This window comes from Ischnura elegans, chromosome 3 (genome assembly GCF_921293095.1).
Source record: "Ischnura elegans chromosome 3, ioIscEleg1.1, whole genome shotgun sequence".
Classification (NCBI taxonomy): domain Eukaryota; kingdom Metazoa; phylum Arthropoda; class Insecta; order Odonata; family Coenagrionidae; genus Ischnura; species Ischnura elegans.
In genome coordinates this window covers 68,308,492-68,322,077 of record NC_060248.1, presented here as the reverse complement: position 1 = coordinate 68,322,077, position 13,586 = coordinate 68,308,492, and the positions used below count along the sequence as shown (strand labels likewise).

The window sequence follows — 13,586 nt, the reverse complement described above, 5'->3', positions numbered from 1 at the left end:
CTTTTTCAACTTGCTCCATCAGGCAGAGGAATGTAAAGCTTTGAGCTTCTCTCCTCGTGATAACGTCTACCATAGTACGACGGTAAACGTAGAATATGTTTCACGTCATCTGACAAAATATCTTCTCCGAATTTACAAAGTAAATTTAGCCTATACTTCGATCTACGCTCCTGTAAAGATTCCTATCCTAACCCTTATGCCTATAAGATAACAGCTCAGGATTACTGTGAATTAGGACATGAAAAAAGAATCCGCGGGAAAGGAAAAGGTTAGGTTGTATGATATATAACCCCGCGTGAGAGGTCATGCAGGTTATTTTACCAGATTTGGAATCATTGTGTGATAAGCTTTGGTCACCAAGTTGGATAATTTGGTATTTGGAGGAGATGACCGACAGCGTATAATCAGCAGATCTCTGACAAATCTCGGCCACTACTGGGATTGGAACTCGGGCCCTTTGGTGAGAAGCCAACAGTAAACGCATCGCACCTACCGATCCCCTACCCTAGTTGTCGCAATATCAGCAATGCATGATAAAAGGTTGTTGGAATAATTCGATTGTAACAATGGCCTATGACAGCAGCTGCGATGTAAAATACCGCCTGCCCGACGTTAAAACCCTGTGGCTACTTCGCAGAAAAGAGTTGAGTGGTAAAATATTGTATTACCATATAAGGGACATTATTAATGATTCAACATGCTCCCGTGGTAAATTCTCCTGAATGGGCGCAGTTACTTTTATGAATGAATACAATAAATATAATACTGCGCAAATTATACTCAAAGTAACAAGGAAATTTTCAAGGCAATTCATTTCTGCGGGTGAAAATACTTTCCAAATTTTATTGATGAATCATTGCTTAAAATATTATAATTCAGTTTATATTAGTTGAAAATGTCGTATTTACAAAGCATTAAAAATCCTTTTTGCGACTACTATTACAGGTATTACATCCCACCATCCAAAGTACCAACAACTTCATTTAGGTTTAACCTTTTGAGGAACAAAATGAACTTGAATTCATGTACAAAATAATTCAATTAACATCACTTATTAGCAGAAAATCATCCTGTAATAAATAAATTTTAGTATTTTTCGCCTTTTCATTTAAGTCAACAGAAAATATAGCAGAAAGGACTTTAACACAGGTTGAGATGCATATATCCGGCTATATGTTCTTAAATTCTTGGGTTGTAATGCTTAAGAAGTAAATAAATAACACAATTAAATACTTATCAAATTTGAAAAACGTGCTAGCTTTTCATATTTTTTAATTGCCGCCGGATATTATTGACGCCATTCTTCTTTGGAACTCTAATGCAGTCCTCATTTTAACAAAATATACTACTTATTATTTCAGAGGTGGGAACGCCAATTGAGCACATAGAAGTGCCACAAAAAAACACAAGAATACCCTGAAACCATGTCACATAATAATTATTCAGTAATTTCCATCAAGCCCTCAATGAAAGCTAAAAATTCCTGGAGTTTCCGCTTGAAAGGCTCCCTCAGAACTCAAGTAGGTCCTTCTGCTGATAGTTTGGATGCTATTCACTTGTGCTTGAAATTTCGTCACCTGAAACATGGAATGATAAGGTATTAAAACATAAATATGGATATATTTACCTTAAAGGTATTGTATTCAGTACTCAGGATAATTTTTATGCATTAAATTCTGAGTGAAGCCTCATTTCAGGGGCAAGTATTTATTTTCAAGGGAGATAATTCTAATATTATTACCAAGAAGGCATTGAATTGCTGTGTGGCATAGAATCAAAATAAACAAAACCCTTTTATACAGAATGCACTCTTATTGGTACGTATCAAGAATGATTTTTTTTAATCAATGCAGATGAGGTTACTTATTTTTCTTGTAAGTACAGATCACGGCTGGCGTTTACTCTTCCCTTCACATTCATAATGAGGTGAATTACTAGGTTGTATGTAGATGTAGATTCATACTGGATCCGAGGTCTTGCATGAAAGAAAACCTTACAGACGTTTCATATCTCATAGTAACTTTTTGAACACAATCTCTATCTATACATTCTTTCTAATCTCAGGTCCACCAGTAAAAGATACATTAAGGGACGTATAATTTACTTAAGCTTATGAAAATCGTATTTAAGTTATTATGGGCTTATGTTTTTCGTACTCAGAGAGAGATACATCTACATCTACATAATACCCTGCGAGCCACCTCTACGGTATTTGGCAGGGGGTGACAAATCACCAACATGTAGCATGCAGGAGGGCCTCCACATGCACACCGCACGGTCATAGAAATATTACGCACACTAGCAAAATATACATGATTATTCATTAAAAAAACTTGCTAATGGTTAGTAATTCCTGGATCAAATACACGCGAGTTTAGACCTATGAAAAAAAACATGCAATGAGTGGTCCTAGCGAGCGACCCCATTAATCCTATCAATTGAGACAACGTTGCTATCCTTAATAGTACGAGGGAACATTGACATTTTAAATCTCTTTGTTTTGCAGTCTATTTATGTTATTTTATCCTCATGATCACGTCTACTATAGTACGATGGTAAACGAAGGATGTGATTCACATCGTCTGAGAAGACACATGCGGGACTTACTATTGAGAAAATATAAGAAATACGTGAGAAGTATAAAAAATTGAAAAAAGAGACGAAGAAAACACTTAGGGAGGCGTTAAGTGAATTCAAAACATAAATATTGGGCGAATATTTAGATGATAACTCTAAGGTTTTCTGATCATATGTAAGTGAGGTACAGGGAAATAGTGCTACAGTCTCTTCACTCATAAATGAACCTGGCGATAGAGTGATGAACATCGAGATAAGCTAATGTTGTGCTAGAAAGATCTCATCCCCTGTCATGCACTTTTGAGGTAGCTATCATTCGGTATTATGTCATAATGGATATGTATCTAAGCTATCACATCCAATGCGGGGTGAATACATGTGGTTCCTCGCAGCAATGATCTCTCTCGCTTGTCTCATCAAACCAAGAGTCGGCGCTGCAACTCGAAATTACCCTGGAACAGCGAGGTAGAAACAAGGATTCAGCTCCAATTAACTTCCACCCACACGAGATTGCACTGCAAGAGATTTAGGAAGCAGACCACCCAAGTTTGGGTCGAGATACGAAACGATATAGAGGTTGGTGAGACTGGCGTCAAACCGGATGGCAAAAGCAATCAAAAACTACCCTAAATCAGGAATAAATGTCACATTGTTTTGAAAGTGCGTCAGATGTTAACTTCGGATTTATAAGATCAATGCCTCAATTTATATGCACAGTTTTCACAGACTTAATCAGATACAGTATCCGCTTTTTCAAAACTCGTCTGGCAACTACCCTAAATCCACTTCCAGCAGAGTGCTTGATAAATCAGTGCCTATTACGGCAAGAAAATTTTAAGTTTTTATGCCCGGTATTTTATTACTAATTTACGAAGTATCAACTATGATTTCAATACCATCTCTTTGTTTCAACAATAATAAAAAAAAGCTTTGCAATAATAAAAAAGCGTAAATTATTGAGTTAAAGGGTTCTGTAAAACGACTAATTAGAGCAACTAATTAATAATCAAAAGTTAGAGCGGAATCGCTGAGCTTTGGTCTCAAGTACTATCTTTTACCATTTAGAGAGATCTTCCTCAAATACGATGCAATGAAAATAAGGCAAACGAGAAGTGTTGGATAAAACATGGTATGGGGAAAAAAGATTAAACTGCTGGTGAGAGCTTTAGTTAGTGGCGTATAATGCGAACGTTAGAAAGAGCGATGCAAATAAGAAAACAAAGGAGACTGTGTGAAGAGCATTTTTGGGGGTATAGAGGAAGGGAAAACTAATGGAGTGGATTAAGGGATCCAGAGCTGGTTGTTGGGAAGGGCAATAAGGAAAACGAGAAGGTATTGGAGTTTGTGATTGAGAGCATGGAAGTAAGTAGGAAAGGAGTGGGAAGTGAGAGATTACGTCTAAAGATGGGATTAGGCGATGTAAGGCGTAAAATCGGAGAAAAAATGGTTTAAAGAAGCTATAATGCCTGAGGTAGGAAGATTTGAGAGGACTGCTAGGTTTTCGTGTGGTATTATCTCCTTAATGTGTTATGTATGCTTCACGCGATGTTTTTTGCACTTCATTTTTACAACGTTTTTCTTAACTTACTTTCGTGTCTGTCTGTCTGTTTGCAACGGTGGAATTTTGTAACTCAATTTTAACACACTTAGCGACTAGCTAGAGGACTGAAACTTTATATCTAGCTCAGATATTGATGACAATGCATATGCTTTCTGTAATGATTCTGGCTATCTTTCAAAAAATATTTACAAAATTAATTTTGTATGGAAAATTAGTTCCACATTTTGCCGCCAGTGGCGCTGCAATCACATTTCAGCGAATTTGATGTGCAACATGCTGAATGTTATGCAACATATAAGCGCATTTTTCAGGAAAATTTTGTTTGAAAAATTAAAATTTGATGAAGCCTAAATTAAAAAATAATGTATTATACAATTTTAAGAAATGTCTGAAAATTTTATTCATAATATAATATATAAAAAATTGCGTATATTAATTAAATTAAAACTTTTTCATTGTATTATTGATTAATTTAAATCATTTAAAAATGGAAAGAAAAAAATAATATTATAAATTGAAAGATTTTTAAACAACGTTTTTCTCGCTAGCTAAAAAGAAGGAAATAGAATTCTCTGACAAAACTGAGTTTCGATATGAATTGTTACTCAAATGGTGACATACTTTATGAAAATCATTACGAACAAAATGAAAAACGATGGGCGGATGTACATTACGTTTAGTATTTACAATGGGTGACATTACTCTTTAAAAAATCTTAATAAACTGCGATTTGATTTACCAACCACATTCTTACCTAAAATAGTTGTAATTCGCATGGTTGAAGACTTTACTGATCTTTGAGAACTAAAACAGAATCAAAAACGCTCAGATATTAAATCTTCAAACATTGCGTGTCAGGTAATAACACATTGATGCATAATTGCTGAATAGTTAAACTTCTTGAGCATTAACATTAATCAATCAACTCATTAGGTTCTAATTTCTAATGCGTTCAGATGTTAAGTATTCAGCATTACCTTCTCATTCAATATATATTCTGAATTTTAAATAACCTTAATAATAGTGAATAGTATCAATTAGTAGCGGATACCATCAAATTACATAACGATGGAAAACCCAACTGTAAATGGCAATAATCTAAATTCATATTTATTGCAAACACTAAATGTAACCTTACATGCACCCAACGTTTTTCGTTTTGGTCGTAATGATTGTCATTAAGTATGCCACCATTTGAGTGACAATTCATATTGAAACTCGGATATGGCCAGGGAAATTTATTTCCTTCTTTTTAGTTAGCGAGAAAAACGTTGTTTCTATTTTTTTAATTTATAATATTATTTTACTGTGTATGGCAGCCCTGTCCAGCGGGAGTACGCGACAGTTGTTATTGAACTTCTAGGATCGCAGGACACGTCCCTGACCAACGACAGTTATACCACGCATTGTCTGACGTGAATAAATCCTATCGCATCCAGCTTATAAACAGTTATTTCCACCCACATATATAACAATTGGCGAAAGGAGATTATATTCCACAAAAACCCAGTATGATTTCTAAAAAGAAGTTCATATCATAGTAATATTAATAGCATAAGGATCCTGAGACTAAAATATTCAATTAGAGAAATAAAAACAAAGGAAAGCAATTCCCATTTCAAAAAATGCAAAGGGTAAAAAAAAGACCTTCGGGGGGTCCAACCCCTTCAGAATTATTATGGAGATATGGCATCAATTGTCCCTTCTAAAAATGAACCTCTAACCGCGGAAAGTATCCCCTCATCTTAAAAAAAAGAGATTTTTTAAGATAACGGCTACGGCTGAAGTTTGAATGAAAATAGAGCTTAACCAGTGGGTGAAATAGAGCTTAACCCAAGACGAGCTAAAGGCGTGTGGATTTCACATATTCAGGGTAGGATGGTCATTTTCTTCTCCCGGCCACCTAACATTTAGAGGGTTTTTTCTGGGTATTTTCATTCTTGACCCGGGATTCGAGTCCGGTACATTAACGAAGTGATCACAAGAAGAGTTATGCTTCTTAATACCAAATACATTGAACAACGGCGCTACAATCGTCCTATTTTCTCTATAATGATCTAACTTGTAAAGGCCTATCATTCCCCAAAACATACCTATGAGGTGGTCAACAGATGCCCACATCTGTGGATTAGCTTAGATGAACTTGCCATGCACTACGCTACATATGACGTTCATTTTAGTTTAACCTTAATAATTCATTGTTATGCATGGCAGGTGTTAGCTCTCGCCTCGAATGCTCGAATTTTTCAGTTACAAAAGAAGCAAGACACAACATAGTATTTTGGTTTGCAAAAAGTTACTATTGATGCATACCTTCTAAGGTTTCCGAAGTGGTTCCAATTTCAGATGCAGACTTCTTAGCAGTGAGGTGAGAGTTACATGCGCCATCACATTTGGACACAGGCCTGCCGTACATATCGGAGTCAATCTCAGGTGTTGAATTCTGTCCTTTGGACTCTGGTTTTCCACTGAAATTCAAAGGCTTGGGTGCCATTGGGGTTGATGTGAACCCCTGAAAGAATGGGATAGGTTTGTCCTCGCCGCTTCTCCAGGGCGGCACGATCTTAGGTTCCGCCTTCCGGGCAGACCTTTTCAAAAGTGCTGACGAGACTTCGGTGTCACCAACTCGTGTGTGAGATGATTCCTCATTTCTTGACCCTGCACCCATTGAAAATTCCTTCGATGGTTCATCGGCGTCCAGAGAGAGGTAGTTACTGATTTTCACACGTTGGGCGGGATGGTACACATAAATTTTCATTGGATGTGTTCTGACGGGCAGGTTAAGTTTTGCAACTGATTTTAACGATGCGTCCGATTGTGAAACTTTAGTCCAAGAATCTCCGTTATTTTCTGTAGCTTTTCCGTTTCCGCTAACGCTCTCCTTGGGAGCATCCCTGTCTGGTACCTTGGATATCCCAGTACTAAGAGTATGTCGACCCGCACCAGAACCACCGTGAATTACCAACCGCGGGGCCATAATTCGCAGTGGAGGCATGAACATGGGATAAACGTAAGAATTCATGGGGACCATAAAGCTGAATTTCGGTTGTCTATCCGTGATGACACTAGGGCGTCCATGAGTCACACCTGGAAAAGAAGTTATAATTTTATTAAATCACCCGTCCAACTTTGATATCGAGGAAAAGACCTATCAGATTTTAAAAACAATATTTGTGGACTGGGGCTGCAAATTTGAGTATTTAATATTTTTATATTTACGCCCCACTAGGGAGTATGGCGGGGGTGACTAATTACCATCTTGCACCACGAAATGGATATGGCACATGTACACTCCGTGATATCAGAAAAAAATAATAATAAAAATAACAAAAACATTGGTGGGGGTAGGACGAGCTCCAACCATTCATGCATCGCATCATGCTACACAAGATGACATCCCAAATGCACTTGCAAAGAAATCTTAGAATTGGGAACAATTACTAATTAAAATAAGTCTACCCAAGCAAGGCTACAATGAAACAGAGAGTTGGCTGCGAAGAAAGAAAGATGCTATTGTTGATAAATTGAAAGAAGATATATTTTCCGTTGTTACGATCAGACCTTGCATTCAGGTATGCGCATGCTATCAACTTCAGGTTACGAGCCCGTACCGCAAAATTAGTGCATATGGATGCAATTATATTTTTCAGAAACGTCATGCAGGTCCTTTAATACTACATTACTATGCCTATATAATAATACCTAACTCTGGAATGACCCGGCAAAGCGAAAGTATTAAGGTGAAGTTTTTTTATCATTTAGTAAACGCTGCCCCAAGTTAAGCTTCAATTGCATATTTTTTATTTTAGAGAGAGGCTTCAAAATGGACTATATTCCACAACTTCATCGCTCTTTTACTCCAAGCAATGACCATAACACAGGTTAATCTTAAAGAGTTTACAAATTACTTGGGCCGCTTTGTTACCATTTTAAGGATAATTTAGTTAATACATTTCTAATTAAATATGATACAATTTATGCATGTATAAATGGATAAATCAAAGAATCTCTTCTAATTTGATAAAAAAATGATGTTTTTAAAATATAAAAATTTGTAGACAGAAAAATATACAATTTAAAGTGCTAGTTACCACATCGACCCTAAGAAATCAATGATAATGAGCATAATGCCGGTACGTGAAGTCAAAGAATTCATCAGTTCGTAATTATTAAACTGAGGGCCATGCATTTCATCAATTTGCCACGAATTGTGTAGCAAATCGGCATGATGCACCTCCTTGCCCGAAATATCCTATCATGGTTTTCTGACTAACGAATGACATTCGTGACGATTCCGCTGAAATTCTGGCTAAAGTTAACTAATTGCAGAATTCTACTCCAAATAATTCATTGAAAGTGAGTGATTTTCATAAGTCTACATTTGCTTAAAAATCTTTTTTAAAAACTTTTAGACATTTTCAGTCCATAAAACTCCAGAAAGTTGATTAAAGAATTCCTGGAATATGTTACTATTGTTGAATAATTCAAGTAGCTGTTTGGAAAGATTTGTGCTTTTTATCAACGATAGTTTTTCATGATGAAAATTAATACTTCGCTTACGTATCAAAATGAAAAACCTAAAGTGACTATATGCACAACTTTATTCCTTGAACGACCATGATTTTGCGCAATAGTACTATTTTTAAGGTTTTTTACTATTTTATAAAAATCCTGCCAAATACTATCCCTTAAGTAATGGTGCCGAATACTTTGTCGATGAAGTAATATATTTTGTTATTAAATTCACCATTGTTTCTTTATTTTGACATGGAAGTAGCCAATTCCCACGGAAATCCGTATATGCCCGGCGTGTTTAAAAATATTAAATGCTACCTAATTAAGCATAAAAAATGTGTAACTAACCAGGTATTGTTGAGAGGATAATGGCAGCAACCAATCCCCCTAGTCCAAATACAGAGGGACATGTCTTCATGTTATCCTTAGCACTACCACCGTGCACGTGAAACTTAGTTAGGTAAACGCGAACCCATAAGTATAGATATATATTTGAGGCGTCCACTATTTATACAGTTCGTTGTCCATACCCCTCTCTCTCTCTTCACCTTGAATTTACTGAAACATTTTCCACTTCCGTCCACTGGCACTAGACATCCGTAATGAATCACATCTTCTGTCGTTCCTTTGACTGAAACACGCTATTTCTCTCAGCGGCCTCACCGCGGATTGCCTTAAGCGTTTGACCTTCGAGCGACGTTCAATGCCCTCAACGGTTAAGAATTTTTAGAATCCTGAGGGACCTTGCGAAATAGTGTAACCATATCGACGGCCCGCTGAATTTTGAAGATTGTGCGGACTCGACTCGGTGACAATTCGCCACACATGCACTGGAAGGTACGGAAATACCTTGGAAAATTCCCTTTAGCATACACAAAGATAAATAACGAAGGAAAATGGAAAGGTAAATACGAAAAATGCATAAATAATATTCAGAATGGGATGCATTGGATGACAGCCGTCTGCAATACAGAGTTAGACTTTGCGATTTTCAATTACGGAAGGCTTAAAATGGATTAGTGGCATTGGCATTGTGAATTTGGATCCGGAGTGAAAGTGATGTTTTGATTGATGAGTGCCTCCGATAAGCAAAAATCAATGCTTTCCTGTATTTAATGCGAGTTCGAGTTCTTCGCAAACGCCATTGTAATTGACCCTTCAAAACCGCCGCTGCAAGGCAAGAATCGGTTTTCAATTGTTTAAATCACACCACATCGGATATTTTCTGTACTAAGGAATGATTTTTTTGGCATTATGAATGACCAAGGAACAAAATAGATGGTAATTTTCTACGCACCGAGAAAATTCAATAGACGAAACCCCTGAAAATAGTGTCAAGATGAGGCTCCTCATGAAGAACGTATGTATAGAGTAACGTCAGTGGTTCTGGTTGATGTTTGGACCATTCGTCTAAATTGAAAAGTTTACAAAGGGGCACATCTATTTACGTGTATGATTGAAGGTATACAAGCGAAAAAAACCACTAGTTAAAATCCAGATTAAAATTTAATTAAACGAAGAAATGAACAACAATGTTGGTAAGTAATCAATTAAAATTAATCGGATTACTTGTAACGGTTACTTTTGCAGTAATATTTACTTGTAACGATTACTTTTCACGAAATGTAACTTTTATTCGTAATTCATTACTTACGATGAAAGAGGAACCGTCACTTTTGTCGCAATAGTTACTTGCTAGTAATCGACAATTACTTCGCTGATTTCACTCATTTACCCAGGCCTACGGAAAACTCGAGCCCTTGAGTACCATAATTTCTTGTTTAGGTTCAGCCTCTTATATTGTTGTCTACTTACGATGGGTACATCAAATGACACTTCTCGTGCTCTTACATCAGTTATAATTGTATCTATCGTAAATGAAATTGCAATTGGCTATTTCTATGATTAAATTATTCCAAATTTTTTACTTCAATATTCTACAGTTGCCTGGTAGTCTCCAGAGAGGACAAACTTACATAAGGTGGTGGTAATTATGACTGTAACTTTACTGCTTGCATTTTGAAATCAACGATTTGTACGTATTAAATCGTTTCAGGTTCGATTTTGTGGAAGTTCGATATATCCATGATAAAATAACACAATTTCCACACTTTAAATACAAAACTCAACAATCGACCACGGTTTCAACAAATTGTGTCATTTCCAAGGTTTTGCATTAAACGTGTGGAAATTGCCATTTGTGTTATTTTATCATGGCAGTAATTTGTCATCGCAATAGATTACTTTTTGTACTAAGTAACTGTAATTTCTGTACAATTATGTTCTCCGGGATTCTGCCGCGTTGCCTGACGTCTTATAACGACAATTTTACCGGCAATCCCGTAAATATCTTCAGTTCGTTCAGTGGAGTCTGATGCAAAATGGGCCTGTATTTATAAATCGAAGCGAAGGTAGCCGGGGTCGTTTTTCAATCAGGGCTGCTCTGATTGCTTGAGGACAATAAGAATATTTAAGATAATTGCTGAGAAAGAATGCATGAGGTTCGAGGTGGCCGAGGGAAAGGAGCCGGCCTATCTACCCTGAATAAGTTGTAAATGACATGCCTGTAGCTGTCTGGGGTGAGCTCTACCCTCGCCTATCCAAACCAACCTCACGGTTTAATCAGAGTGAGTGAAGATACTTGCGGGATTGCCGGCGAATTTGCCGTCATCAGGCGTTTTACAACGCGGTGGAATCCCGGAAAATATAATCGCATCCATCTCGCCTCGAGTACTTTCATGAGCGCTCAGTATTATATACACTCGGTCGACAGGGCCTCTGTTGTTGGAGTCAAGGGTTCCCCCACATAAAATCTTCTCTCCCCAGTTACTCCCTTCGTCCCATCCTTCACCTCCATTGATTATTCCCGTGCGATATCCCTCCCTGCTCCTCACTCCCCCCACCTCCGTCCTCCCCTGTTGCAACCAGTGGAACTGGCCCATCAAATTGCGTCACTCCCCAACCTCTCCTCCTTCTCCCCCCCCCCCCCATCCTCCGCGCGACCTCCCACCCTCCCGTTTTCGCCGCCACCCCCGCCTCCACACCATTCGCTCGCTCTTCAAGGGCCTTCCATTCTGCCTGCCGAACGAATTCATCTCCACGCCGAATCTCTCCCCCCCCCCCCTCCCTCTCCCCACCCCGTGCGCCTCCACGCGTCAGAACACACCTTTACAACCGATATCCACTCACAAGCCATTCCGCGGCTCTGCACCCGCCTTCCACCTTGCCCTCGTTTCCCCTGCGTCTTGTTATTCACTCAATCTTTTCGCTCGCTTGAATTATCATTTTTCTATTATTTTTTTTAAATCTCCAATTGGACACCAGAATCGATGAAAATTTTATTCTTCAGTTTATTATTCGTTCCGGCTCATATTATGATGACCTACATGCTCGAAATAGTATTTTAGGGATATTTTGAATATACCATAGCCACATATAAATCGTACCACAATTGCACGTATAACCACGTGGCAGAATTGGATCTCACTAAGCAAGCACCATTAACCCATTAGTGCATAGCGTCCGATATATCGGACGAGAGTATTTTATTTTGTTATGGGATCCAGTTGACTTGCGCTACATTTTAATACTGTATTAAGTTCAAATGGATGTCTGTCTTCAACTAATATTTAACAGGCTAATATTTTAGTTGTCTCATTGAATTTATCGACTAGAGAAGTATTTATGTGAGACATGGCACACGTTCGATATATCGGACGCTATGCGCTAAGGGGTTAAACCCCTTTTATTTGTATTCTTTATGTGCGCTGGAATAATAAAATAGCATTGTTTTCAAGTATAAGGCCATGAAAATCAGTTGCTCAAGAATGGTATGTACATCAATTTTCTTCATATTATGTTTTGACCTCTAAGTCACCTCAAACTTGCGGTGTATAGCAAAATGTGTGCTTTTCCATCACACAATCTGATTCCTCATTCTTCGTAAGATAATGCATAAATAAATCATGAGTGAGCTAGTGAGAATATATCACACTATAAGACGGCTTTCTTCTTCTCAAATTATTTTCGCACATTTTAACTTTGCATTCTTCATTTAATTCTATAATTATTCCTTATTCATTTGTTTGTGTTCTTTTCCCCTTCTTTTATTTCTCTCCTACCAACTATGTCCCTATATCCTCGCTTATTCAAGCAATTTATCGCGTCTAATTTATTTCAAATATCCCTGATCCCTATACAATAAACCATGATCCACCAGCCCTCATCACTAAATAACAAATCCGTTTATAAACCATGACGGCTGCTTTGATTTTTTTTCTTCTTTGCCTCTATTCTCAGGTATGGCTGGTACATTGAAGTCATTTGATCATTTTTTTCCAACCAAAAATCAGATATCAAAAGAGTATCACACAATTTTTTTACATTCACTTCTGTTGCCTTTTTAAGGCACCTTTCTATTATATATCACCAGTGATACACTGATGGGACTGACCTCAGGACCTTGCTAACTTTGCCAAATTATCTTTCAAATTTTTTATCTTCGTGACACAATGCCGTCTGATGAACTGATACCCTCACAAATTATGATTGATTTAATCAAGCGGTCCCGAAAGCCCATTCTCTACTGAATCTTCAAATGCCTTACTTTAGCCCAAGTTATAGGTATGGCACGTGAGGAACGCCAAAGCTGTAGCGTAAGGGTTGCACTTCCTCCAATTAACCACCAAAAATACATTCCCCCAGCATTTAAGCTCTCCCTCTCCCCAATAAAAAATTCTGGCTGCAGTCTTGAGATGTCATAGAGATGTTTTCATTAGAGAGGTCAGACCAGAAACTAGGTGAGTGCTAAGAATACGAACATGCTACCATGCAAATAAAACTATTAGTTAGTAATAGAATACGAAAATTTAGCGTAGTAAGTGATTCATGAACTAGTCACAAATTAATAATATGTTAAGAAATGCATGCAGAT

At 37.5% G+C, this 13,586-nt stretch overlaps 1 protein-coding gene across 1 annotated transcript; it reads right to left on the bottom strand.

The window, feature by feature from the left end:
* Window positions 1–823: 823 nt before the first annotated feature.
* On the bottom strand, window positions 824–9,173 carry LOC124155029. The gene is made up of 3 exons (XM_046528772.1): window positions 9,002–9,173; window positions 6,452–7,225; window positions 824–1,577 (listed from the first exon to the last, which is right to left on the bottom strand). Exons 1-3 carry the CDS (start codon window positions 9,069–9,071, stop codon window positions 1,549–1,551), a joined length of 873 nt encoding a protein of 290 aa, XP_046384728.1. The 5' UTR covers window positions 9,072–9,173; the 3' UTR covers window positions 824–1,548.
* Between the last annotated feature and the right edge of the window lie 4,413 nt (window positions 9,174–13,586).

Bases quoted from the DNA above. Each gene is read 5' to 3' on its own strand.
- LOC124155029 (XM_046528772.1), bottom strand. From the start codon at position 9,071: ATGAAGACATGTCCCTCTGTATTTGGACTAGGGGGATTGGTTGCTGCC. The intron at 7,226-9,001 runs GTTAGTTACACA...CTTCTTTTCCAG, and splicing joins TATCCTCTCAACAATACCTG to GTGTGACTCATGGACGCCCT. The intron at 1,578-6,451 runs GTATGCATCAAT...TCCATGTTTCAG, and splicing joins CACTTCGGAAACCTTAGAAG to GTGACGAAATTTCAAGCACA.